General features: G+C 54.0%; 1 protein-coding gene across 2 annotated transcripts in view; it reads left to right on the top strand.

Moving 5' to 3' along the window:
* Positions 1-23,121, top strand: part of ABL1 (ABL proto-oncogene 1, non-receptor tyrosine kinase) — a 79,572-nt gene that overhangs the window by 35,976 nt on the left and 20,475 nt on the right. The window contains exons 1-2 of one of the 2 annotated variants that reach the window (XM_054393278.1): positions 13,029-13,107; positions 22,498-22,671. In XM_054393278.1, coding sequence (XP_054249253.1) covers positions 13,029-13,107; positions 22,498-22,671 — 253 coding nt within the window. Of the gene's footprint in view, positions 1-13,028; positions 13,108-22,497; positions 22,672-23,121 lie in introns of those variants that run through there. The other variant, XM_054393277.1, reaches the window with a different exon arrangement.

Raw genomic sequence — 23,121 nt, 5'->3', positions numbered from 1 at the left:
CGCGTGGATCGGGAGAGTGAGACAAGAGACAGGTACGGTCTCGTGGCTAAGCACGGAGTGAGTAGTGTGCAGAGTGTGTGAGTTAGTGGTAGGGACCCTCTAAGGTCATAGTGGGTCTTAGAGGATGTGTGCGATCAGCATGGCGCGGGGGCGATGGTCGAGGCAGTGCATTGGTAGCGAGGGGTCGCTTGTGGGGGTGGGTGTTGTCCGCGACGAGAGGGACGTCAGGTTGGGGGGGTGTCGGTGTGGCGAGCATATGTCACTTGGCTGTATATTATGTATTCTGCCAGTTAGTGGGGTGGGAGGTGCGCGTCGGAACTCCGCATCCCAGGGTATGTGGCTCTCGCTGTCTGCGCAGTGTGTGTGTCTCAGCCTCAGCGCTTGGCTGTCGGGTGGGGACCGTGGGTGGTCTCACGACAGGCAGTGGGGGGTCCTCCTGGGACACAAGCTCCGGAGCGGCCGAGAGGGGCGCTGCTGAGCCGCTGTATTATGGCTCGCGGATTGGGCAGAGACGGTCTCTATCTCTGTGCGCGCTCGTGTGTCTGCCGTAGTCCCGCCTGGACAGTCGCGCGCGGCTGAGGCGACGAGGGTCCACGGTCGGCCCAGTTGCGAGATTATGCGGCGAGTGAGGTCTCCGCGGCGAGGGGAGCGAGGATCTGTGTATGCTCTATCACGGTGAGGACGTAGCGGCGCGATGGTCGGGCCGGGGGATGGGCTATGCGTTGTTGCGACCCGGTGGCATGTTATCTCTCGCGGCGATACGCGAGGCGTGTGATGTGAATCTCGGCTGGGGGCCTCAGGATGAGCCTGCTGGGGCGCCCGGAGGGGGGGCGGTAGGCCGCTGAGTGGCGTTGTGAGCAAGGGGGTGGGGAGTATTAAACACTTAGCACCTAGCTGTTCTGTGGGTGTGGGGGGTTGATCTCTCTGGGGCGTGTGGTGAATCTTGTGCTATGTTTGGCGAGTGGTCTCGGGTCTGTGTGTATGATATCGATGGTGTGTATAGCCGGACCTTCCGCGTAGGAAGGCCTCGCTGCGTCACCGGTACAGGCGTAGGAGGGAGTCGCGTATTATCGACGGGTAGCAGGTAAGGATGGGGAGGGTCAGCATCGCTCTGTGGTGGTGAGGTGTAGCTCTGAGGGCTGTCTAGAGCTAGTGATCGCCGGCACCCTATGATGACGTGGGGTGCCTGAGATGGTGATGCGCGGGGGTATATGGAGTTGGTGCAGTGGGTGTGCCTGCGGTGGGGGCCTAGTTTGCCGTAGTGAGGCGGCGGGCCTCCTATGCAGGGTGGGGGGTCATAGGTGGTTATGTGGGGTGTGTAGGAGTGGATGGGTGGCTCAGGACTCAGGGCGCGCCGCCGGTTGTGGCGGGGCAGGGGATGCCGCGCCTCAGGAGACAGAGCATCGCTCTAGGTGTGGTGATTGCGGAGAGATGGGCGACGCGTTGGTCGGGTGTATCTTGGGCTCTGGGAGCGTGGCTGGTGAGCTGAATAGTGGTTATCTCTATGGCCTGTTGGGAGCCAGGGTCGCGGTGGGTGGTACACCTCAGTGGCCTGGGTGTGGGTTTTGTGGGTTTGGGGGTGCGGATTTGTGTTGTTCTGGGGCGCGTTGTGAAGGAGGGCACGGTGGCTCCGACTCGTGGCCGAGACTTGGGGAGGCCTGGCTGTGGGGCTAGGTGGGGCTCTGCCGCCATTATGGGTGGCTAGAGTGGGGAGGTCGAGGCGCGCGGCATGGGCCTGTGGCCGTCTGTCGGTCTATCAGTTATGGGAGGTTGACTGCTGTTTTGTCTGTGCTCGGCTGGGGGGTGAGCTGTTTGACTGGGGGGTACGGAGGGAGGGGGAGGATGGATGCACGAGTATGCGCGGGCTAGTGATGGTTCTCTGAGAGGGAGTGTTATGGAGGGGTGCATTGACTACAGGAGGGGCGATGCCGTGGCTCGGTTCTGCTGGCGGACATATATGTGGGGGGTGTGGGAGGTATTTTCTAGCTCTCGATGAGAGGTGGATGTCGTGCGGGAACTGGTAGTAGTGCGTCATGTCTATATCAGCAGAGAGCAGTGTGAGTCTCGCAGGGTCTCTGCTTCAGCGGAGATCAGAGGGGGGGGGTGTTGGGGGTATGGGGTGGGTTGGTTGGGTTTTGGGGTGGGTGTTGGGGTTGGGGGGTTGGTTGGGGGGGTGGGGGGTGTGGTGTGGGGGGGGGGATGGCCCGGGGATATAACCTGAGTAGGGCGTTGGGGGCCGCATGGTACTGGGGCTAGACGAGTGTGAGGTAGACTCTGGTGCAGGGCACCGGGGGGTCTCTCTATGAGCGAGGCGCAGTGCTCGTCTGGGTCATGATGGGTGGGCGTGTTTCTATGGCTGGGTTGGTGAGTCAGTCTGGGTGTGGTGAGGAGGCGAGGAATGGTGAGGATCGCTTCGACTGGGGATCTCTCTCTGAGAGTGGGCTGTGTTGTATTCGGCAGAGCAGCTGGCCGTGGGGTGGGGCGCTGGGAGTGCGCCTTTGTGGGCGGTGAGCGACTGGTGGGGGGGGCGGGCCGGTTCTGCGCGGCTGGCCCTCGCGGCGGATCCGGGTCTGGGGGGGCGCTGGAGTGTCTCAGTAGTAGGGCCTAGAATATGGTCAGAGGTAGATCATGAGGTGTGAGGTGTATGTGATCGGGGGATCAGACAGGGGGTGCACCTGTTTGAAGAGCTAGCTCTGTGTGTCTCCGGTGGGGCGCTGAGTCCGCGCTCTAGAGCAGGGTGCTATGGAGAGTCTCGCTGTTGGTCCGTGCTGTGGCGCACGGCGATAGCGACGCTGTGGGGGGGCGAGTATCTTCATGGGCGGGGGTAGCCTGAGTTCGAAGCCAGCCGGGGCGCGGAGGGGAACGAGGGGCCGCGGGGCGCTAGCGCGTCTTTGCGCTGGGTGAGGGAAGATCGGCTCCCGGAGACGGGGGGCGGCCGCGCGCGAGGTGATCAGGAGGTGGGTGGGTGAGGGGGGGGGAGGGTGGGGGGGGGGGGGGGGGTAGGGGGTGGGACTGGGGGGAGGTGGGTGGGGGGGGGGGGGGGGGGGGGTGGGGGGGGTGGGGTGGGGGGGGGGGTGGGTGGGGGGGGGGGGGGGGGGGGGGGGGGGTGGTGGGGGTGGGGTCGGGGAGGGGGGGCGGTGGGTGGGGGGGAGTGGGAGGGGTGGGGGGGGCGGGTGGGGGGGGCGGTGGGGGGGGTGGGTGGGGGGGGCGGGGGGTGGGGGGGGTGGGGGGGGGGGGGGGGGGGGGGGGGGGGGGGTTGGTGGTGGGTGGGGTTGGGTGGGGGGTTGTGGTGTGGTTTGGGGGGGGGGGGGGGGGGGGGGGGGGTGGTGGGGGGTGGGGTGGTGGGGGTGTGTGGGTTGGGGTGGTTTGTGGGTGTGTGATATATGGGTGGTGGTGGGCGGGGGGTTGGGGGGGGGGGTGGTGGTGGGTTGTGGGGGTTGGGGGGGGGGGGGGGGGGGGGGGGGGGTGGGGGGTGGGGGGGGTGGGGGTGTGGCCCAGGACAGTGGTGGATCTAGGTGTGGCGGTATATAGTGTGTCGATTTAGAGTCTCCGGTACGAGCGGACGGAGATGTGGTGGTCATGGTGTTGTGTAAATCACAAATCCGCGGGCCGACATCGAATTGAGAGTATAGATCATGAGATTATATGCAGCTGCAGGATTCAACTTGGCAGAAGGAAGAGTGTGACCGATGCATATCTGAAGCTACTGATCGCTGACATGGTGGTGGGGGTGGTGGGGGTGGGGGGGGTGGGTTGGGTTGGGGTTGTGGTGTTTGGGGTGGGTGGGGTGGGGGGTGTGGGGGGGGGGGGGGGGGTGTACCGCTTAACGCGTATGGGTGCGCTTCTGCGTGCAGCTGGCCGTGTGGACGAGGGGTGGTAGTAGGACAGGTACTTTGCCCCAGTAGCACGGAATTACCTCGATGATCTATTGTGGGCGAGAGCGGATGTACATCTGTGTATAAATCTCACCTCAGTCCGGATATCAAGCCCAGAGCTGCCCTAGGCTCTGGGGTACTGCTCAGCTCTTTCTCTCTCACTACAACTACTCTTTTTATCTCTTATAGTGGATGGCTTGCCCTATTGATATAGGTGGTATCTACCCAGGGGTGTGCTTCTCGAGGTGATCTATTATTCGGCTTGTCCGGCCGCAGGTGGGACTCTGGTGACAGAGAGTGTGTGCTCTATTCCTGTGCGAGGTTCTTGGCCAGGTGCGCGGCCGATGGGCGTCGTGCTCAGTGTATCTCTATGGTGCGCTAGATTTCACTTCTGAGTATCTGGGACGCTTATGCAGCCTCTGGAGCTCGTGGGCTCGTCATTACGTGGGTAGAGTATTGGGGTCTCAAGCTACTAGTTCGGGTATACTTCCGTGTATCGAGGGCGCGACGGCGGGGCAGTGTGTGGGTGCGTAGGGGATACTGTGTGCGTGGATGCGCGTGGGGGTTAGTTACGCGTAGTGGAAGATAGGAGTAGCGTGTCTACTGCCGTCGAGAATATCTTCTCTATCGTGGGGGATGCCGCGGTGAGCGCTGGTGTGTGAGTATGGGCTATAGGTACGGGAGGTCGAGAGGAGCCGCTGAGTGTGCAGTTAAGGTGGGGAGGGAGAGGACGGTATTATAGTAGTAGGCGGCTTAGTGTTGGAGACCAGCAGGACGAAGTCTTACGGCCGAGATGAGCTTGAGTGGCTCGGAAGGGGAGATATTGCGCGCAGCGCGTCGAGAAGAGGTATGTGGTGTTGCGTCTAGCAAGATGTTGGGGCCGATCACCGATGGGGTGCTTGCTTGTGGTTGATGTGTGGTGGGAGGGGTATATGCTATTGATTCTAGTGGTCGGCGGGGTGTGTGTGTCAAGGTCGACTGCCGCAGTTAGTGATGGTGGACATGTTGGGGGGGGGGGGGGGGGGGGGGGGGGGGGGGGGGGGGGGGGGGGGGGGGGTGGCGGGTTGGTTGGTGGGGGGGGGGGAGGGGGGGGGTGGGGGGGGGGTGAGTTGGGGTTAGGGGGGTGTGGGTGAGGGGGGGGTGGACTGGGAGGGGGCTGGGGTGGGGAGATATAAGGTATGGGGGTGGGTGGGTGGGGGTGGGGGTGGTTAGGTCGGTGGGGGAGAGGCGGTGGGGGGGGGCGGGGGGGGGTTTAGAGTCGAGTGTGGGAGAGGGGGGGAAGGGGTTGGGGGGGGGGGTGGGGGTTGATGTGGGGGGGGGGGAATGGGTGGGGTGATGGTTGTGTTTTGTTTGGAAGGTTGGGGAAATTGGGTGGGGTGGGGGGTGTATTGTTTGAGGGGGAAGATATTGGGGGATGGTTGTGGCTATGGATGGTGCCAGGATGGGTGGAGCCCCCAGCCCTGGAGGTGTTCAGGAAACAAGTTGATGTGGCACTCAGGGACATGGTTTCATTGGTCATGAGGGTGTTGGGTAGAAGGTTGGACTTGATCTTAGGGATCTTTTGCAGCCTCTATGATTCTATGATCTGATCAGCTTCAAGGCACAGGGCTTGAAGTGCTCCTAGGTTTGATGGATTCTTTGTTTGTTGATGGATGATTATTTGTCTGCCATGCAGGATTTTCCTTCCTTTGCTTTCCGAGTGCTTTGGTGGCTCCTGTGGCAGCAGCAGGTCACTGAGCTGTGCCCCTGTTCAAGGCGCTGCCTGGGAGAGAACAGGCAGCGAACTGCTGGGGGAAGAGAGGAAGGAAGAGGCTCCAGCTGTTGCTGTTAATTCAACAGCACAAAAGGCTTTCCGTGTTGGCCAGAGCGGAGGTGCTGGGTCCTGGTCGATGTTCCCGAGATGTGAAGGAGCAGCTGTGGGTCAGAACCGAGCTGGGTGTGTTCAGAGCTGGCCACCCCCTCCCTGCTCCATCATCCTCCCAGCCCCTGCTGGGTCCCAGGCAGCAGTGGCTCACTAAGGCTTGTTTGCTTTTCTTCTTCTCCCCTTCCACCCCCTCCTCATCTGTAATTCGAGCTCTCAGGCCTGGTCTTCTGCTTTGGCAGATTTTTCAGCTCTTGAATGGAAGAAGTTAACCACTTCGTGTCGGGACTAAACCACCCTTCACTGATCCACCTTGGCTCTTCCTGCCGACCTGCTGAGGCTGACACAAGGTAGCCATGAAGTCATCAGCTCCGAACTCCCTCTTTTAACCTCTCCTTCCTTAGCCTGGGTCTTTTCATCTGCATCCCCTTGCCTCTTCATTTAAAAGAAATGCAGCAATGCTCCCACTCAAAATCTGAGTCAGTGTTTGGCAAAGGAACCTCTCTGAAATGTCTTTTCTGCTCTTTTCCAAGTATGTATCTCTGCTGATTGTGTCCTTGGCTGGCTCTGAGCCCTCTGGCAGCAACCCCTGAGCTTCAACAGGCTGCCTAAAGTGATGGCACCCAACCTATCACACAGACCCCTCAGTCCCTGCTTCCTCTTGCACAGCCCTCATAACCTGCCCAGAAAGTGCTTTGGGGAGTTTCTGTGATTTTGGGGTCTTTAAGGTAAATTGCTGGTTTTCACAGAACTGAAAAGTCCAAGATGCCTTTTCTCTCTCTCCCACTTTCTCTCCTTCTTCGCCTGCAGATGTTTTAGAAAAACTTTTGATGGAAGAGGCCCAAAACTTTTTCAATGATTTCTGAAGAGCCCCTTTGGACTTGGGTTTAACCTTGCAGGCTTCAGCTGCGGTTCCCTGTGGAGCTCCAAACCCATTTTGCTCTTTTTTGTTTGTGTTTGTTTGTTTTGGTTTTTTTTAATACAAGTGTGGTGAAGGCAGAGCACAGCGGTAGGAATTCAGCAGCACCCTCTGCCTTGTTGCTGCTTTCAGAAGCAGGATTCTGCCCTGTTGCTGGGAAGGAAGGAATTCCAAACAGGTGAAGATCCCCTTTCTGAAATCCCACCACTCCTCAGCCTCCTCCTTCCCTCCTCAACAAGGCAAATAACAAACATCTGGGAAATCACAGAGGGGGGGAAGAAAAAAACAACGAATGCACAAGGCTGGGTTGCAAAATCTCATTGTTGATATCTGCTGTGGACTTTTCCTAACCTGGCTTTTTTGTGTTCTGAATGCTTCTTCCCCTGAGAGTGAGACCCTGCTAAGCCCAAGCATTGGAAGTGATCCCATGGCACTGTGTGTGCAGGTTATCTCTGGGCTCTAGCTGGGCCTTTCCTGCTGTGCTGGATGGCTTCTGAAGGAAGGAAAACACTCTGTGCCCTCAGGTGTTACCCAGCCCTCCTTCAGATCCTTGTGGGGCTCCTTGGGGTTTATTTACAGTGATGCTGAGGAGCTGGGAGGCTTTTGTTTGTAGCAGGCTGTGTGAAGTGGTGCTTGTAAACAGCTGGGTGCTGGGAAGGGCTTCAGTGGCAAGGTGGAGAAATGGGCTCTGTGCAGATGTTGTGTTCATAGATTCATGGAGTGGGTTGGGTTGGAAGGGAACTTAAAGCTCATCCAGCTCCAACCCCCTGCCATGGGCAGGGACACCTCCCACCAGTACAGGTTGCTCAAGGCCTCATCCAGCCTGGCCTTGAACACCTCCAGGGAGTATCATCCACAGCCTCCCTGGGCAACCTGTGCCAGTGTCTCACCACCCGCTAAAGAATTTCTTCCTCATCTCCAGTCTAACTCTGCCCTCCTTGAGATTCAATCCATCCCCCTTCATCCTGTCACCACAAGCCCTTGTAAAAAGTCCCTCCCCAGCTCTCCTGGAGACCCTTCAGGTACTGGAAGGTACTTCTCCAGGCTGAACAGCCCCAACTCTCCCAGCCTGACCCCATAGGGAAGGTTCTCCATCCTCGTGGTCACCAAGCAGGTAGTGGTCAGAGATCCTGCAGTGTCTTGGTTTCTTGAGCTTTCTCCTTAGACCTGTGAACACACCTGGAAGGTTTTGCTGATGCAGTCACTGTGTGCAGACACCAGCAAGGACTTTGCTCACCCTCTCCCCATTACGTGGCAGGGATTAAACATAAATCACCAATATCATCACCTCTCTGGTTGGTGCTGGCACTGCCAGGTGAGTGAAGAGCTCAGTCTGAGCGTCCTGGAGACTTGTTTTCACTTGTTTGGAGCAGTTACAAGGTGTCAATGAGCAATTAGTGAGACTACGAGGTGACTGACTCCAGGGAGTTGTTTCAGTCTGTGGTGGCTTTTCCCAGGCTGGGTGTGGGATGCTCTCAGCTCTGACTCTGTGGATCTGGGACTGCCATTCTGCCCTGCTTGCTTTGGCATTCCATAGGAAAGCTCTCGTGGCTTAACATCCACAACCCAATGGATTACAGAATGTTAGGGGTTGGAGGGACCTCTGAAGATCATCCAGTCCAATCCCCCTTGCCAAAGCAGGATCACCCAGGGCAGGTCACACAGCAACACATCCAGGCAGGTTTTGAATGTCCCCAGAGAAGGAGACTCCACAACCTCCTTGGCCAACCTGTTCCTGTGTTTCACCACCCTCACTGTAAATAATTTCTTCCTAATCTCCAGTCCAAATCTATGCTCTTCTCCCCACCTCTACCTTCTGTTCTCTACTGCTGGAGCAGGATTTCTGTCCCATGGAAGCACAGGAGTTCCAAGAGAAACCAATTAGTCTACTTGTTCCCTGCCTGCCTGGCTTCAGATGGGGCTGCAGCAGAACTTGTGCTGAACTGCACTGGAGGGGGAAAAAAAGAAGAGTTAAAAGCAGATTTGGAAGAGAAAGGTTACATAAATCACAGGAGGAGCTCCTCCAGCACGTGCCTAGGCCCAGTGTCAGGGTAGGGAACTGGGATGAAGTCATCTTGCAAGAGCAGACCAAGCATCTTGCACGCAACATCTTTTCCATGTGAGGAGCATCCTTGTCCCACTCCTCCTCCAACTGCAGCTGTAGGAATGTGGAATTCCCACAGCATTCCCCCCCCAGCACACAGGCTGCTCCCCAGGAGCACCACCCAGCCACCCCAACAAAGGTTAATGCACTGAGTGCCAGCAGAGTGAATGTGGATCACATTCCTGATGAGCTCCCAGGGCTCCTGCCTCATCTCCAATTAAATTAACCCCCTGCAGAAGAACCTCACTGAGGAGAGAGGCGTCCACTGGGGGAGTTCAACACAAAGAGCTGTCCTGGGAGAACTTCCTCTGTAGATAAACAAATTAACTCCCTTTATGTTTCCACGCAGACAAGCTTGTGTGGTCCCTCTGCTCCAAACACCATGCTTCTGCCTTTCCTCTTTTGTCTCATGGCAAAGCAGGCTGGAAATGACTTGGAGCAAACCCTCTGCCATTCCTGCAAGCCACGAAATGATCTGGTGATCCAGAAATGAAAGCCTTGTTGGTAGTGTCACACAGGCTCTGCTGCTCTTCTGCTTGACTTCATCCCTCTCATGTCTGTCACATCCACATCCTGGAACAACCCCAGGCATGAAGAGCGTGTCTCTCTTGGCCTGCAGTTAGATTGATGCTCTGTTGCAGAATGGCAAACCCAAGGGCTGGGAGCAGACTCAGAAGGTCTCCAGTAGAACCTCCTGCTCACAGAGCAGCTCTCTCTCTAGATCAGCTTGTTCCAAGCTCTCTGCAGCTAACCTCTCCCCAGGCCTGCTGGGCAGCACGGAGCACTCGCTGTGCTCTGACATCTCCCCGGCTTTGTCTTGCTGCAAGTTGTAAGGGTTGACTTCTGCTGTGCACCTCTGGGAGCAGTCTCTCTGGTCACCAGGTGGGTGCTTACAACAGCACTGGGACTCCTTCAACCCTCTCATCCCCAGCTGGGAGAAGGCAGCTCCCCAAGGCCAAGGGAGCTGCCTTCATAGCAAGAAACATGTGGCCATGGCACCTGGGGGCATGGTTCAGTGGACATGGTGGTGCTGGGTTGAGGATTGGACTGGACAGTCTTGGAGAGCTTTTCCAACCAAAACAATTCTGTGATTCTATAACACCATCTGCTCCAGCCCCCTGTAGGTCAGCATCTGCCATGGGGGAAGGAGGGAGCTGGACTCATGGAGTAGGGGGAAGGAGGGAGCTGGACTCATGGAGTAGGGGGAAGGAAGGAGCTGGATGCCCTAATCCAGATGTGGCTTCACAAGTGCCAAGAAGAGGGAAATAATCACTTCCTTTGACCTGCTGGCTCTGCTCTTGCTAATGCAATCCAGTATCCATTAGCCTTTATTGCTCATGCTCATACAAGAGCATAAACTTACTTACTAGCCAACTGCCTTCATGGCTGAGCTGCTTCTAGCAGCCAGCCCAGTTATTTACTTTCTTAGAGCTACCCAAAAGCTGAGGACAGGTTTTGCCAGAGGAGAATGGTCACACAGAGGCACCACAGCAGCAGGGAAATGACTGGGCTCCATGAGCATAAAGTGAGGCTTGGCACAGCCCCACAGCCTTAGCACCTGGAGTGAATTTTGCTGTGATACCATTAAAAACAGCTTGAGTGCTCCTCACCCTTTTAGAAGCAGAGCTTCATTTTAGCTTAAAATCCTGGTGAAGGTAACGAGTTTGGAGCCCCAGATGCTGGGCATTGTTTTGGGGTGGAAAAAGTCACTTCAAACAAGCAAATGAGGGAGAAAACAAATTGGGGGAGGGGGATTTGAACTAGATGAACTTTTACTGTCCCTTCCAACCCAAATCAGTCCATGAATCCATGAATTTTTGTCTTGCAGGCTGCCAGGGGTGGGGGGTCAGATCTGTGGCCTCTTCTCTGGATAAGCTGAGGAAATGTTGAAGTTGTTTTGCTCTTTCCTACTTGGGAACAGGAATCTCCAGTCAGAGAATCATTTTGGTTGGAAAAGACCTTTAACATCATTGAGTCCAACCTTGGCCTAAGTCTAACATCCACCCTCCCCTCTCCTGAGAGGAAGCATGAAAGCGCTGTGACCATCACAGTGTTCTCCTGGGATCATTTCTCTGCTAGGAGTGATGTCACTTGTGGTATTTCAGCAAAAGTCCAGTACTGGCTGGGGGAGAGGAACAAGGGTTTGGTTCCAAGCTGTGTTTCTAGTGTCCAGCCCATGGGTCAGAAAGCTGAGGCAGAGCGATGCTGTAAAGCAGTGTTTAGAGGCTGAGCAATGTTTGGTGTTTCAGGGGCGTGCTCCTCAGATGCTGGAAGCAGGCAGAGATCCCTCTGAAGTACTCAGTGTTTGAAAACGTTGGAGGGCAAAAGAGCACAAAGCTAGTCAGCAAGCCTGCCAAAATAAACTGTCAGAGGGGAAGGGAAGTTTGCAGGGACAGAAATGGAGATTTTTTTTTTTTTTTTCCTGCTTTGTTGAGCCTATGTGGGACACACCAAGAGCTCCACATGTCAGGGTCACCTCCCTGTTTTGCACCCCTGATGTGCAGGATATCCTTGAGCATCATTCTTACTCCAAGCAGCAAAAGCACCTCAAGCTCTGAGATATGAAAGGGGAGTGGACAAAAATACACATTTTTTTCCTATCTCGTGTAAATAAGACTGTATTAAAAATATACATGAAAAAATATATCTATATATAAAATTATAGACACAACTGTTTAATGGCCCTGGTGGTGTTGGGTTGATGGTTGGACTTGATGACCTCAGAGATCTTTTCCAACCAAAACAGCTCTAGGATTCGAGATATTAAAATAGACACAAAATTAGATTAAAATAGACACAGCTCTTAGTATATTTAATATACTTGATATCTCTTTGTAGACACCATAATGTATATAAAATCTATTTACACTTTATGTAGATACATATATACAGATGTAGAATGTAAATGTATGTAACAGTGGTGGTTGTTTTAGAAGGAGACACACAATAATGCTAGAAAAGGACCTCTAAAAACTGCCAAGCTGGAGACCAGCAACCAAGGAGTAGCCTTTGGAGACCTGGAGGATGAGGCAGAGTGTGGAGGTGAGGAGCTGGCAGTGGGAGAGGAAGAACTTCTGGCCCCTTGTGCAAGAGGGGCAGCACCCTGAGCGTGGCTGCATCAGGAGGGATCTGAATGCTTTCAGGAATTAGCACAGGGATGCCAAACCAGCACCTTTTGGGAAGCCCCCCCCCCAGCTCCCCTGCTGCGTTTGGACCGGCTGGGGACTCGCCAGAGCTGCGTTTGCCTCTCCCAAGGAGCAGCCTTCCAGCAGCTCCTTCAGCAGGCAGTCAGCCGAGGCTGCGCCCAGCGCCTGCAGCTCACCCGCACCGAGCACCCCAGCAGCCTTATTCCTTCATCCTGCCTTCCCTGCTTCCCAAACCCAGGCAGGCAAAGGAAAACTTGTTGATTTTGGGAGCAGAGGCAAGGCAGGAGGAGGGTTAAGGAGCGAGGGCGTTGCTGGCTGCCTGATGTCATGGAGGCAGGCGGCTGAAGGGGCCCTTTGTTGGCAGCCGAGTCCCAGCAGCTCTGCCTGCACCCAGCGCCGGCGGCATGCGGGCGGCTGTCGCCAAGCCCGGGCAGAAGTGAGCGCCCAGCTCGCTTGGATTTGCTGCTTTACTCCTTTCTTTTGGACTTTTTGGTTTTGTTTCGGTTTTTTCCTTTGCTTTTTTGTAATCTCCCCTCTCCTCTCTCCCGCCAAAAGAGTTGGGAAGGAGGGAAGATGGCTGGAGTTAAGTCCCCGGGAGACGAGATGCGGGGCCCCAGGATTTTCCGCCTCTCGGGCTCGCCCTTGTAATGATTTTCAGAGTGCTGGATTGCTTGGATTTTTCCTGGATATTTTCTTTTTAAGACCTTGTCTGGATTGTTTTAGAATTCTTTTTTTTTTTTTTCTCGATTGTTTTAGACTTTTCCTGGATTTTTTTTTCTTTAAAACTTTTCCTGGGTTTTAGCCTTTTCCTGAATTGTTTTAGTCTCTCACCGGATTCTTTTAAGGACTTTCCCTGGATATTTAAAGACTTTTCTTGGATAAGTTTGGGTTTTTTTTCTTTTTCTTTTCTTTTTTTTTTTTTTTTTTAGACTTTCCCTGAAATTTTCAAGACTTTCCCTGGATTCTTCAAGACTTTTCCTGGATTTTTTTTTTAAAGACTTCTCTTGGATTCTTCTTTTTCCTGGGATAATTCAGCAGCGCCAGAAGAAGCTGAAGTAGGGGGGTGGAGGGAAAGGGGAGGAAGGGAAACCGGAGAGCCGAAGCCCAACTCTAACAAATGAAAATGTTGGAGATTTGCTTGAAATTGGTGGGTTGCAAATCCAAGAAAGGGCTTTCCTCCTCCTCCAGCTGCTACCTAGAAGGTGAGTACCCAAAGGGGTTGAGATCAGGAGGTGCCCCACCATGGGAGCCCAAGAGCCAGAGACCAGTAGTCTCCAGCTCTTGGGCTCCCATGGTGGAGCACCTCCTGCCTCCCATCACTATCCCAAACACAACTTTTCTCCCTTATTTCAAAGTCTGGGGCCTGAGGAGGCTTTTTTTCATGTGGGGCTTGATGGAGTTGAGCAGTCCCCAGGATACCCCAAGTGCCTTCCATTAGCTGCAGTGTACAAAGGCAGCTCAAGCTCTACCATTTATGGTTGTAGAATGTCAAATGATCTTCCTTTGCTGAGCCCATAAACAAAGCCTCATCTTCCAGCCTCAGCTATTTTGTTTTTAACCCTCCCTTTTGGAGGTGAGGAGAGGGTGGTGAAACGGAGATGAGTCTACCAGCAAAATATTTTCAGCCTGTGGTCATCGCTTTGGTCGTCCCCTTGTGAGTTTGCTTTCCAGAGGCATGCGTGGAGCTGAGTTTTCCTGGGTGTTTGCCTTGCAAAGGTGGTTTTGGGGCCACACTCCTGGTGTTTGTAGCTACTAAGATGTTAAACAGATGGATGCAAGTAGTTCAGAGTGAAAGCTGGGTGGTAGTCACTGTGATGGGCTGAAGGCTTGCTTGGTGTGGCCTTGAGCTTGGGGCTGAGGTCTTGCTTGGTGTGACCTGGAGTTTGAGGCTGAGGTTTTGCTTAGTTTGGCATTGAGCTTTGGGCTGAGATCTTCTTTGGTGTACCCTAAAATTTGGGGCTGAGGTTTTGCTTAGTTTGGCCTTGAGTTTTGGACTGAGGTCTTGCTTGGTGTGACCTGGACTTTGGGGTTGAGATCTTGCTTGGTGTAACCTAGAGTTTGGGGCTAAGATTTGCTTAGTTTGGCCTTGAGTTTTGGATTGAGGTCTTGCCTGGTGTGACCTAGAATTTTGGGCTGAGGTCTTGCTTGGTGTTGTCCCTTCCCTGGCAATATTCTAGGCCAGGCTGGATGAGGCCTTGAGCAACTTGGTCTAGTGGAAAGTGTCCCTGCCCATGGCAGGGGTTTGGAACTGGATGATCTCTAAGGTTCCTTCCAATCCAACCCATTCCATGACTCTCTGCCCTTGAGCTATGGGCTGAGGTCTTGCTTGGCTTGCCCTCAGTTCTTCCACCCGGTGTGGCTTTATGCCCCATCTGTGGAGCAGCATTGTGCCCCTTAGCTGCCCTCTTGGGGCCATGTCCATCCTGCTGGGGCCATCCAGGCTTCTTCAGCTTCTTCTGTGCTGCTGGAGGTTGCTGTGGTGAAGCCAGCCTGTGTGCCAGCAGGGCTCTGCTAACTCCTCAGTTAGGAGGCACCAAGGCAGCAGCTGATTTCCTGGGGCCTGTGGAAGTGGCTCTTGCTCAACTCTCGAATATTCAGTGGAGAAAAAGGTCCTCGGAAGTTCAGAGCTGAGGAATCTCAACATTGACAAACAGCTTCTGGTGGCAACCCCCTTCAAAGAGCTCTCAGATCAAGGGGCTGTGTTTATCAGAGGCATTTAGAGGCTCTGGAGAACTTTCTGTTGCCTGAAATCAAACAACAGTTTCCAGAGGACTTCCCCTCCTCTCCCCCCCCCCACTTATTTCAAGTTTCAGAAACCTCGCAGTTGGGTGGATGCAAACAAATCATTTTGATCTGAATTCCTGGGTGATCTTCTAGGGCTGGGGAACCTCTCCCCTTGGCTCTGGCATTGCTGGGGCGCAGTCAAGCTGCTTGTCGAGGTCTGAGCTCTGCTGGACCTCTCTGTTCTGTGCCCTTGGATCTTTCAACACAGCCCTGGGAGAACAGGCAGACAGCATCTGGGGCCTCTCTTCCCTGCAGGAATGAAAGCTGAGGGATGATGTTACAAGGGTGGTACCCTGCAAGTCTTCTCTTTTGTGTGTGTGTGTGACAACCACTCCCCCTCCCCAACTGGCCCTGCACTTGCGTAATAGGATTAGAGCAGGAACTTGGCTCTGTAGGCAGCCTGGAGCTAAGAGCCTGGTCACTGACCCAGGAAACATGGTGAGGATTCCACCTTCTGCCTCCCCGAGAACAGTGGGGAGAGGGAAGGTTTGGGGTTTGTGATGGGGTTGGAAATGAGCTGTGGAACAACTTGGGAATGTTCTTCTCTCAAAGCAGCTTGGTATCAGTTCTCAGCTCAGCAGCACCAAAGGCAGCATCCCAGGGATGTGGTGATCAGCCTCAGGGCTGTGACTGTTTGAAGATAGGCAGCCCAGAACCCACTGTGAACGGCGGTGGATCTCGTGGGGAGCAGGATGGGAGGTGACAATGCAACCTTATCTGGGCAAAAAAAGAGTGAGAAACAAAGGATTTTCTGTTACTGCTTCCCAAAGCTGCAGGGCCCCACGGGGCATCCCCAGGCAGCTTTCTGCCTGAAACTGCTGTGAGGTTGACAGTGAGGTCTGCAGGAGAGTTTGGTGGCTTGCCCCAACCCCCAGATCCCTCTGAGATCACAAGGGAAGACCTTTTGCTGGTGTTACCCTCAAGAAGATGCTAAGTTTTTCCATGTGGATTTGTTCATTATGATGGAAACCTCTTTGGCCTGGCAGAGGGTGAGAAGGGAGATCAGAAACTAGAACTGTTGCTCCTGGATGCCTCTGGGCAGTGTGTGATGGTTGCTCCATTCCCAGGTGTGTCCCACAGCCTCACTGAAGCTTCTGAAAGGAGGAAGGAGATGATAGTTTGGGTTGGAAGAGGCCTTAAAGATCATCTAGTGCTAAGCCTCCTGCCATGGGCACAGACAAGTGCCACTGGACCAGGTTGCGCTAAGCCCCATCCAGCCTGGCCCTGGACGCTTCCAGGGATGGAGCATTGCACAGCTTCTCTTGTCCCTTTTTTCCTCACAGTGACCACAGGAACTGGAACCGAGGAGGTTCCGCCTCAACATGAGTATAAACTTCTTTGGTGTGAGGCTGCTGGAGCCCTGGAGCAGGCTGCCCAGAGAGGTTGTGGAGTTTCCTTCTCTGGAGACTGTCCAAGCCCACCTGGATCTGTTCCTGTGTGACCTGTCCTGGGTGACCCTGCTCTAGCAGGGGGGTTGGACTGCATGATCTCCAGAGATCCCTTCCAACCCCATCCCTTCTGTGATTCTCTGATGCTGATTGTCAGTGGAAGATTTCACTCATCTCTTGTTATCTTAGCTGCAGGAGAAGCTGTTGAGGACATGAGAGGAAAACTGAAAGTTTCTATGCTGTAGTAGTCTATGAACTCTTCACAAGAAATGCTTGAAAGGTGGAAGGTCCATCAGTGCAGTGGACAACCAGTGGCAGCCAGGAGGATAAAGGAAATTTTGCTTCATTCGGTCTCTTGGTTTGGTTTCCAGTGTGTTAACAAAAGCAGGGCAGAGTTTGGCTGATCAATAGCAACGGACCTGACAAGCCCACATCTGTTGGTTGTGTTTCAAACACACTCTTGAACACCTTCTGTTGGGGCTGGGTTTGGTCCAAGGCTGATGTGGAGTCAGGCACATGTGTGGGTGGATGTGCCCTGACCAGGTAATCAGAACTGCTGGTTCTCCATGGTGATCCTCTTCTGAAAGGCTTCCTTGCTCTGCTGGGCTGTTTGCAGAGCTGGTGGTGGTGTGGGGAGAGGGCAGGTGCCACATCTCATGGAGAAGTTGAGACCTGCTCTTAACTTGATCAACAAGAAGTTTGAGCTGGTTCTAAGGCTGCTGAGGTCTCATACTGATGTTGGAGCCAGTCATTTGCCGTCCCCTCAATTGTTCCCACCAGGAAATATCATTTTGGAGCTGAGAGATCTGAAATTCTGTTGCCTGCTTTCTCCTTTCTGCCTGTGCCAAGCTGAGGAGCTCCTTGCCCACTTCACACCAAGAAAGGGGAAAGAGTCACAGCAAAGGCTGCTGCCAATCTGATCTGGATACAGAATGTGTCCCAAATAGGGGCTGGAATGGTCCTGCTGCCTTTTTGGGCTGTCTGAGGGGCAGAGGCTTTGTGTAAAACCTGTCAGAGTGCTCTGTGATGTTTAAAAACCATTGTGGGGGCACTAGGAAAGTCCTTTGTTGTCTGACTGCAGTGGGTTCTCTCCTGCTGTCAGATTGGCTCTTTTCTCCTCTTTTTTTTAACACCATGTCTTGTCCCAGCTCCAGGAGCTGAGTCTGGGGAGGACCAGCAGCCTGTAGCCATTGCCCTGCTCCTGGAGAGTTTCTCTTCATGTGATTGGGCACACAGCTGAGCCAGAGCCAAACCTGCAGTGCCAGTGACTCCTCCTGAGCTGGCTCAGCAGCCAGCCTTTGGTGATAGCCCAGGCCATGAGACTGTGCTCCTGGCCAAACCATAGCCAGGAGACATTTTCATAGGGAATCAGAGGAGAATTCTGCCCTCTAGGTGATTCCAGTCAGGAAAGGTGGTGTGCTGGGTGGGTTTCTAAGGCACCCTGGTAGAGAATCATAGAATTGTTTGGGTTGGAAAAGGCCTCTAAGATGAAGTTCAACCAGCAACCCAACACCACCATGGCCACTAAACCATGTCCCCAGCTGCCATGGCCACAGGGTTCTTGAACACCTTCAGGGATGGACACTCCACCACCTCCCTGGGCAGCCTGTGCCAATCCCTGACCACTCCTGCAGCAAAGAAATTCTTCTCATCTCCAGGCTAAGCCTCCCCTGGAGCATCTTGAGGCCACTACCTCTTGTCCTGTCATTGATTACTTGGGAGAAGATCCCTCAGGAAGGAGGATTGCATTCAGGCAGCATTTCTGCCTACCAGGGAAGAGCCTTTTGCTTGCTTCCTCTCGTCCTTGGCTATTTTTTGCTGCTCACCTGCTGGTCTCTCATCTCCCATCACTCAGTAGTGTTCTCTCAGAGCTGTCTCTGCCTTTATGTGCTGGTTCTCTGCTGCTTCCAGGGCTTCTCACCTGCCTCAGCCTCATTAAAACTCTTTCTGCTCTTTCCCCTGGGCTGTGCTGAGGAAAGGATCATTCTGACTATCTTCAGACCCCAAACTGATCATCCCCAGACACATTCCTCCTTCCCTGAGCACTCTGGGGGTTACTTATTAAACCAGAGCAATCAAACAGGAAATATTGATGACTTTTTTTTTTTTTTTTTGCTTCTGCTTTCCCTCCCCAGGGCTCAGAGATGGCCAAATTTCAGTATTTTTGCTCCCTAGTAAGGAAATGAAAGCCAAATTGTCAGGAATACAGCAGTGTCACTGAAGTTCACTTGGATCTAGTTTCTCTTTCCTCTTGCTCTCCCAGAGGTTACAATTTAAGGTCAGGCAGAAGGTTAGGAGCAGATTTGGGAATAAAATCCAAGTTTGTGGCTTCCCCACTGTTGCTGGGGGGAGCTTCTGGAGAAGGATGATTTTTATTGTGTCACCAAGGGCTTAGAAATGGAAGAAACTCAGTGAAGGGACTGGAGTGGAACCTGCAGGCTCATCTAAGAGGGATCTTGCAAAAAATAAAACCAACAACCCTCCAAACCCCAAGCAAAAACCCAACCAAGCAAGAAACAATGACATCAAAAGTCTCCAGATGACAAAATCATCTCATGGAGGAGTGGGAGAAGCCTCCTCAGGGGTGCTCAGTGTCAGATGAGGTGAAACTGTGCAGCTGGACCTGTTTGTGCATGGGCAGTGCAGCAGGAGCCATGGGGTGGCCTTGTTCTCTTTGCATTCAGCAGCCTTGGCTGCCAGTCTTTAGAGTGCTGGAGGTCAGTGGTGGCCACATGAAAAGCCCAACCTGCAGGATGAGGGCACCTTGCTGGAGGAGGAAATGGACAGCACAGGGGCAGGAGGTCTGGTTGGGAGAGGCTGGATCTGCCTGGGCACTTCTTCATCCCTCTGCAGAAATGCACAGCACTGAAAAGTGGTCATCTGGCCTCAGCTGGCTGTCACAGAACCACAGAACCAGAATAGCTTGAGTTGGAAGGGGACCCATCAGGGCCATCAAGATCAACCAGCCAAGAGCAGAAGCAGCAGGCACTGGCACAGGCTGCCCAGGGAGGTGGTGGAGTCCCCATCCCTGCAAGTGTCCCAGAAATGTGTGGCCATGGCACCTGGGGCCATGGTTTGGTGGCCATGGTGGTGCTGGGTTGAAGGTTGGACTGGATGATCTTAGAGAGCTTTTCCAACCCAAACTATTCTCTGCTCCTATGGCAGCAGTGGCCTTTGCTGCAGGAGTTGTGACCCTGTGCTGTGGGGTGGGTGACAGGAGAGGCTGAGCCTGAAATAACCCCAAACCCTTCTGCTTTTGGAGAGATCTGGCTTACAGGTTTCATTTTTTCAATCCATATTCCATCAGGCTTAGAGAATCCCTGAGGACCACTAGGGACATCCTGGGACAGAGGGGCAGCTGCTCCATGGTGTGTGCTCAGTCAGGAACATCAAGTTGGATGTTTTCAATCTGGAGCTCTTCTGCCATTGACCAGGGGAAAAGGAGAGCAGGGGGGGTGCAGGGAAAGGAGTAGCTCCAGTCAGCACATGCTGTGCCCCCAGAGAGATGCCAGCCTGTGTCCTGTGCTCCCTCGCTCTGGAGACCTCATGGAGAAGCTGCCAGCAGAGTTTGCAGGCCCACAGGATGTTTGCTTTGTAGGGACACAGGAGGGCTCCTTCCCTGGGGACTGTGCAGGAGCTGAGGCTGTTCTGTGCCTCTGCTGCTTCTCCAGCCCTTCCTTTCAGTCTGGGGGAATTTGCTTCTCTTGGTCTAGGGCAGAACTGTTGATGTTGAGAGCTTCTGCCATGGTCCCTCACAGTGGCTGATGGCTTGGTGTAGGCAGCCAGGAGGTAGGGAGGCTGTGAAAGCTTTCCCTGTGCAGACACAAACAGCTCCTGGGGAAAGCATGGAAAGGGGGAATGAAGGAACTGCTGTGGCTCAGCATGAAAGCTGCTGGAGCCTGCTGCACTTCAGTGAGGCCTTGAGCAACCTGTACTGGTGGGAGGTGTCCCTGCCCATGGCTGGGGGGTTGGAACTGGATGGTCTTTAAGGTCCCTTCCAGCCCAAACCATTCTGAATCCATTGGGGTGCTGGTGGCTGAGCAGGGCAGGGGGAGTCAGCTTGGAGGATTCAGAGGATCAGAGCCCTTCTGTGTGCAGCATCCCCTGGACTCACAGGGGGCACTTGGGAGGTTCAGCAGATTCTGGTCCCTGTATTTCACACCCCTGCTCCTGCTGGGCTCTGGGTTTGCAGCCAGTTGGTGTTTGCAGGGACCCAGCCTTCCCTGACTGTCACCACAGCTGCTGGGGGCTGTTGGTGTTGGGATGGTGACATCTCATGGTTCACACCAAAGCATCTGTGTGTAATGAGCCAGGCCCAGCGCTGCAGGGGCACAAGGGAAGGCTTCTTGCAGAGCTCCTGGCTTTCTTCCCACAGCCCAGGGATGGGGACCCATGGCCATGCACCAGCCATGCTTCACCCTGCTGCAGCTGGAGGGAAGCCTGCCTTGGGTTTCCTCCCTCCTGCTGGGTCAGTCCCCTGTGGGGAAGGCATTTCCCTTCCCAGTAGAGGTTCTGGACCACCCCACTGTGCATGCAGCATGTACTGGTGTGTCCCATGTGTGAGGGAGATCCTCATGGGGTGGAGTTGTCTGCTGCTGCCTGCTGCAGGTGGGTTCTGATGGTGAAACTCCTTGGAGTGTCTCCAGTCACTGCAGCACCCTGTTTGATGAGTGAGCTTAATGGGCTTGACAGCATCAAAGTGTTTTCATGGGGAGATGATTACAGCTTAATTTGCTGCAAGTGGATTTTCTGTTTCTTTTGCTCATTGTTCCTCTCCAAGCAAACTCAGGCTGTTTAAAAATACATTCTCCTGCAGGAAACAGGCTTGGAGTGGTGCCAGGAGAGGTTTAGGTTGGATATTAGGAAGAATTTCTCCCCTGCAAGATTGGTCAGGCACTGGCACAGGCTGCCCAGGGAGGTGGTGGAGTCCCCATCCCTGCAGGTGTTCAAGAAACCTGTGGCCATGGCACTTGGGGCCATGGTTTGGTGGCCAAGATGGTGTTGGGTTGATGATTGGACTAGATGACCTTAGAGGTCTTTTCCAACCCAAACAATTCTGTGATGCTCTATCAGAGTGCTTTAGGAAACTTCAAACACAAGGTTTTCACTGCTTCTTGTGCTGGGTTAGTGCCAGCACACTGGAGGTGGCACATTGGGGTGTGGGGGCACAGCTCCCTGCAGTGTCACTGCCCCAGCTCTGGAGCCATGCTCAGAGGGGAAGGTTTGTCATAAAATCACAGAATGGTTTGGGTTGGGAAAGTCCTTTAAGCTCCTCCAGTCCAACCATGATCTAACTCTGCCAAGGCTGGGGCTGAACCATGGCCCTCAGCACCAAATCTCTGCCTCTTGGAAACCCCTCCAGGGATGGGGAGTCTGGGGGTGCACCTCTCTGGGGACCCTCTTCTAGTCTTTGAGAACCCTTTGGGTGAAAAAGTTTCTTCTAATGTCCAACCTAAACCTCCCCTGCTGCAACTTGAGGCCATTTCCTCTCTTGTCCTGTCATTTGTTATTAGGAAGAAGAGACCAACCCCTGGCTCCAACCTCCTTTCAGGGAGCTGTAGAGAGCCAGAAGGTCTCCCCTCAACCTCCTTTTCTCCAGTTCCCTCAGCTGCTCCTCACCAGCCCTGTTCTCCAGGGGCTCCTTTTTGCAGGAGCCACTGCAATAAAAATTCTCTGATGTGCTTGGATTTGTTTGATGCTTCCTGAGTATCACGCACCTCCTGGACTGCAGTGTGCAGAAACCTTTGATGCTTGGGTTTTTTTGTTCATCTGTGCAGCTCAGTTGTAAGGAATCTGGAGGTGTCTCAGGCTTCCTGAAGGTTCCTTGTGTGAAGTGTGCTCACCACTGGGCTCTGGTTTTGTGAGCAGCAGGCAGGAGAGAGGGCACCAAAACCAAGCACAGCTTTGTGCTCAAAACAAGAGGAGAAATGATTCAAAACACTGTGAGGAACCCAAGGACAGAGCTTGTTCGTAACTACCACCTCTTCCAAATCTCCTCCTGCCTGCTGCTCTCTGCTGCACGTTGTGGCCATTCCTTTTAGAGGCTAATTAAGGGATTTATCTTTGAAAGGTCTGGGGTTTGTTTTCAGATGTAACCATTCCAGCAGTTAGCCATGAGCCAAAGGATTTCCAGGCAGCAAACAGCCGACGTGAGCAGCATTTGTTCAGTGCAGAGACAGAGGGAAGGAGGGAGGGAGGGAGAGAGCTTTCCCTCTCCTGCATGCCAGGGGAGGCAGGAGCTGAGGGACAGTTCTGGGAGAAGGCTGCCCTGCATATGTGGCAGGAGAGCTGCATTGGAGAGCCAGCCCTAGCTGTGCTCTGAGGCATGAGGAGCACACATGTCAAGAATCAATTGTGTGGGTTAGGCAGATGGCTTTTAGCAGCAGAACTGAGCCTGCTTTTTCCTCTCTCCTCCTGCAGAAGCCCTTCAGAGACCTGTAGTGTCTGACTTCGAGCCCCAGGGTCTGAGCGAAGCAGCTCGCTGGAACTCCAAGGAGAACCTCCTGTCCTGCCCCAGTGAAAATGATCCTCACCTCTTTGTTGCACTCTATGACTTTGTGGCAAGTGGGGACAACACTCTCAGTATAACTAAAGGTAAGGCAGCTGGGCAGAGTGGCCCTGGCAGCGTGTGGAAGCAGTCACCCTGCAGTAACTCAGCTCTCCACCAAACCCTGTGGAGTTCCTTCTTGCTGGAGGGATTCTTCTCAAACCCATGGAAATATCTCACAAAGTCATCAACTGTCCACACCATCTGATCCTGTTGCATTGGGCAAGGAACTGGTTGCCAAAACTCCATTAGGAGCAAAACCAGTACCTCAGCTGGGCTGGTTTTAGAGGCTGGCCTTGACCCCTGGCAGCCAGCACAGGCCCTGTATGGAAGAGAGCTGTGCAGCTGCTGTGTCCTCCCTCAGTGCTGTTCCTGATCTGTTCTCCAAGTCACATCTGCTCACCTTGATAACTGAAATGACTTTTTTAATTGCTTATCCACTCCTGGTCTCTCCCAGCCCCACCAAGCCAGCTCAGTTCAGCTGAAATCTGCTGGAT

This window comes from Indicator indicator, chromosome 28 (assembly GCF_027791375.1).
Source record: "Indicator indicator isolate 239-I01 chromosome 28, UM_Iind_1.1, whole genome shotgun sequence".
Taxonomy (NCBI): domain Eukaryota; kingdom Metazoa; phylum Chordata; class Aves; order Piciformes; family Indicatoridae; genus Indicator; species Indicator indicator.
The sequence above is the reverse complement of the archived record's forward strand: the minus strand, read 5'-3'. Positions and strand labels throughout refer to the sequence as shown.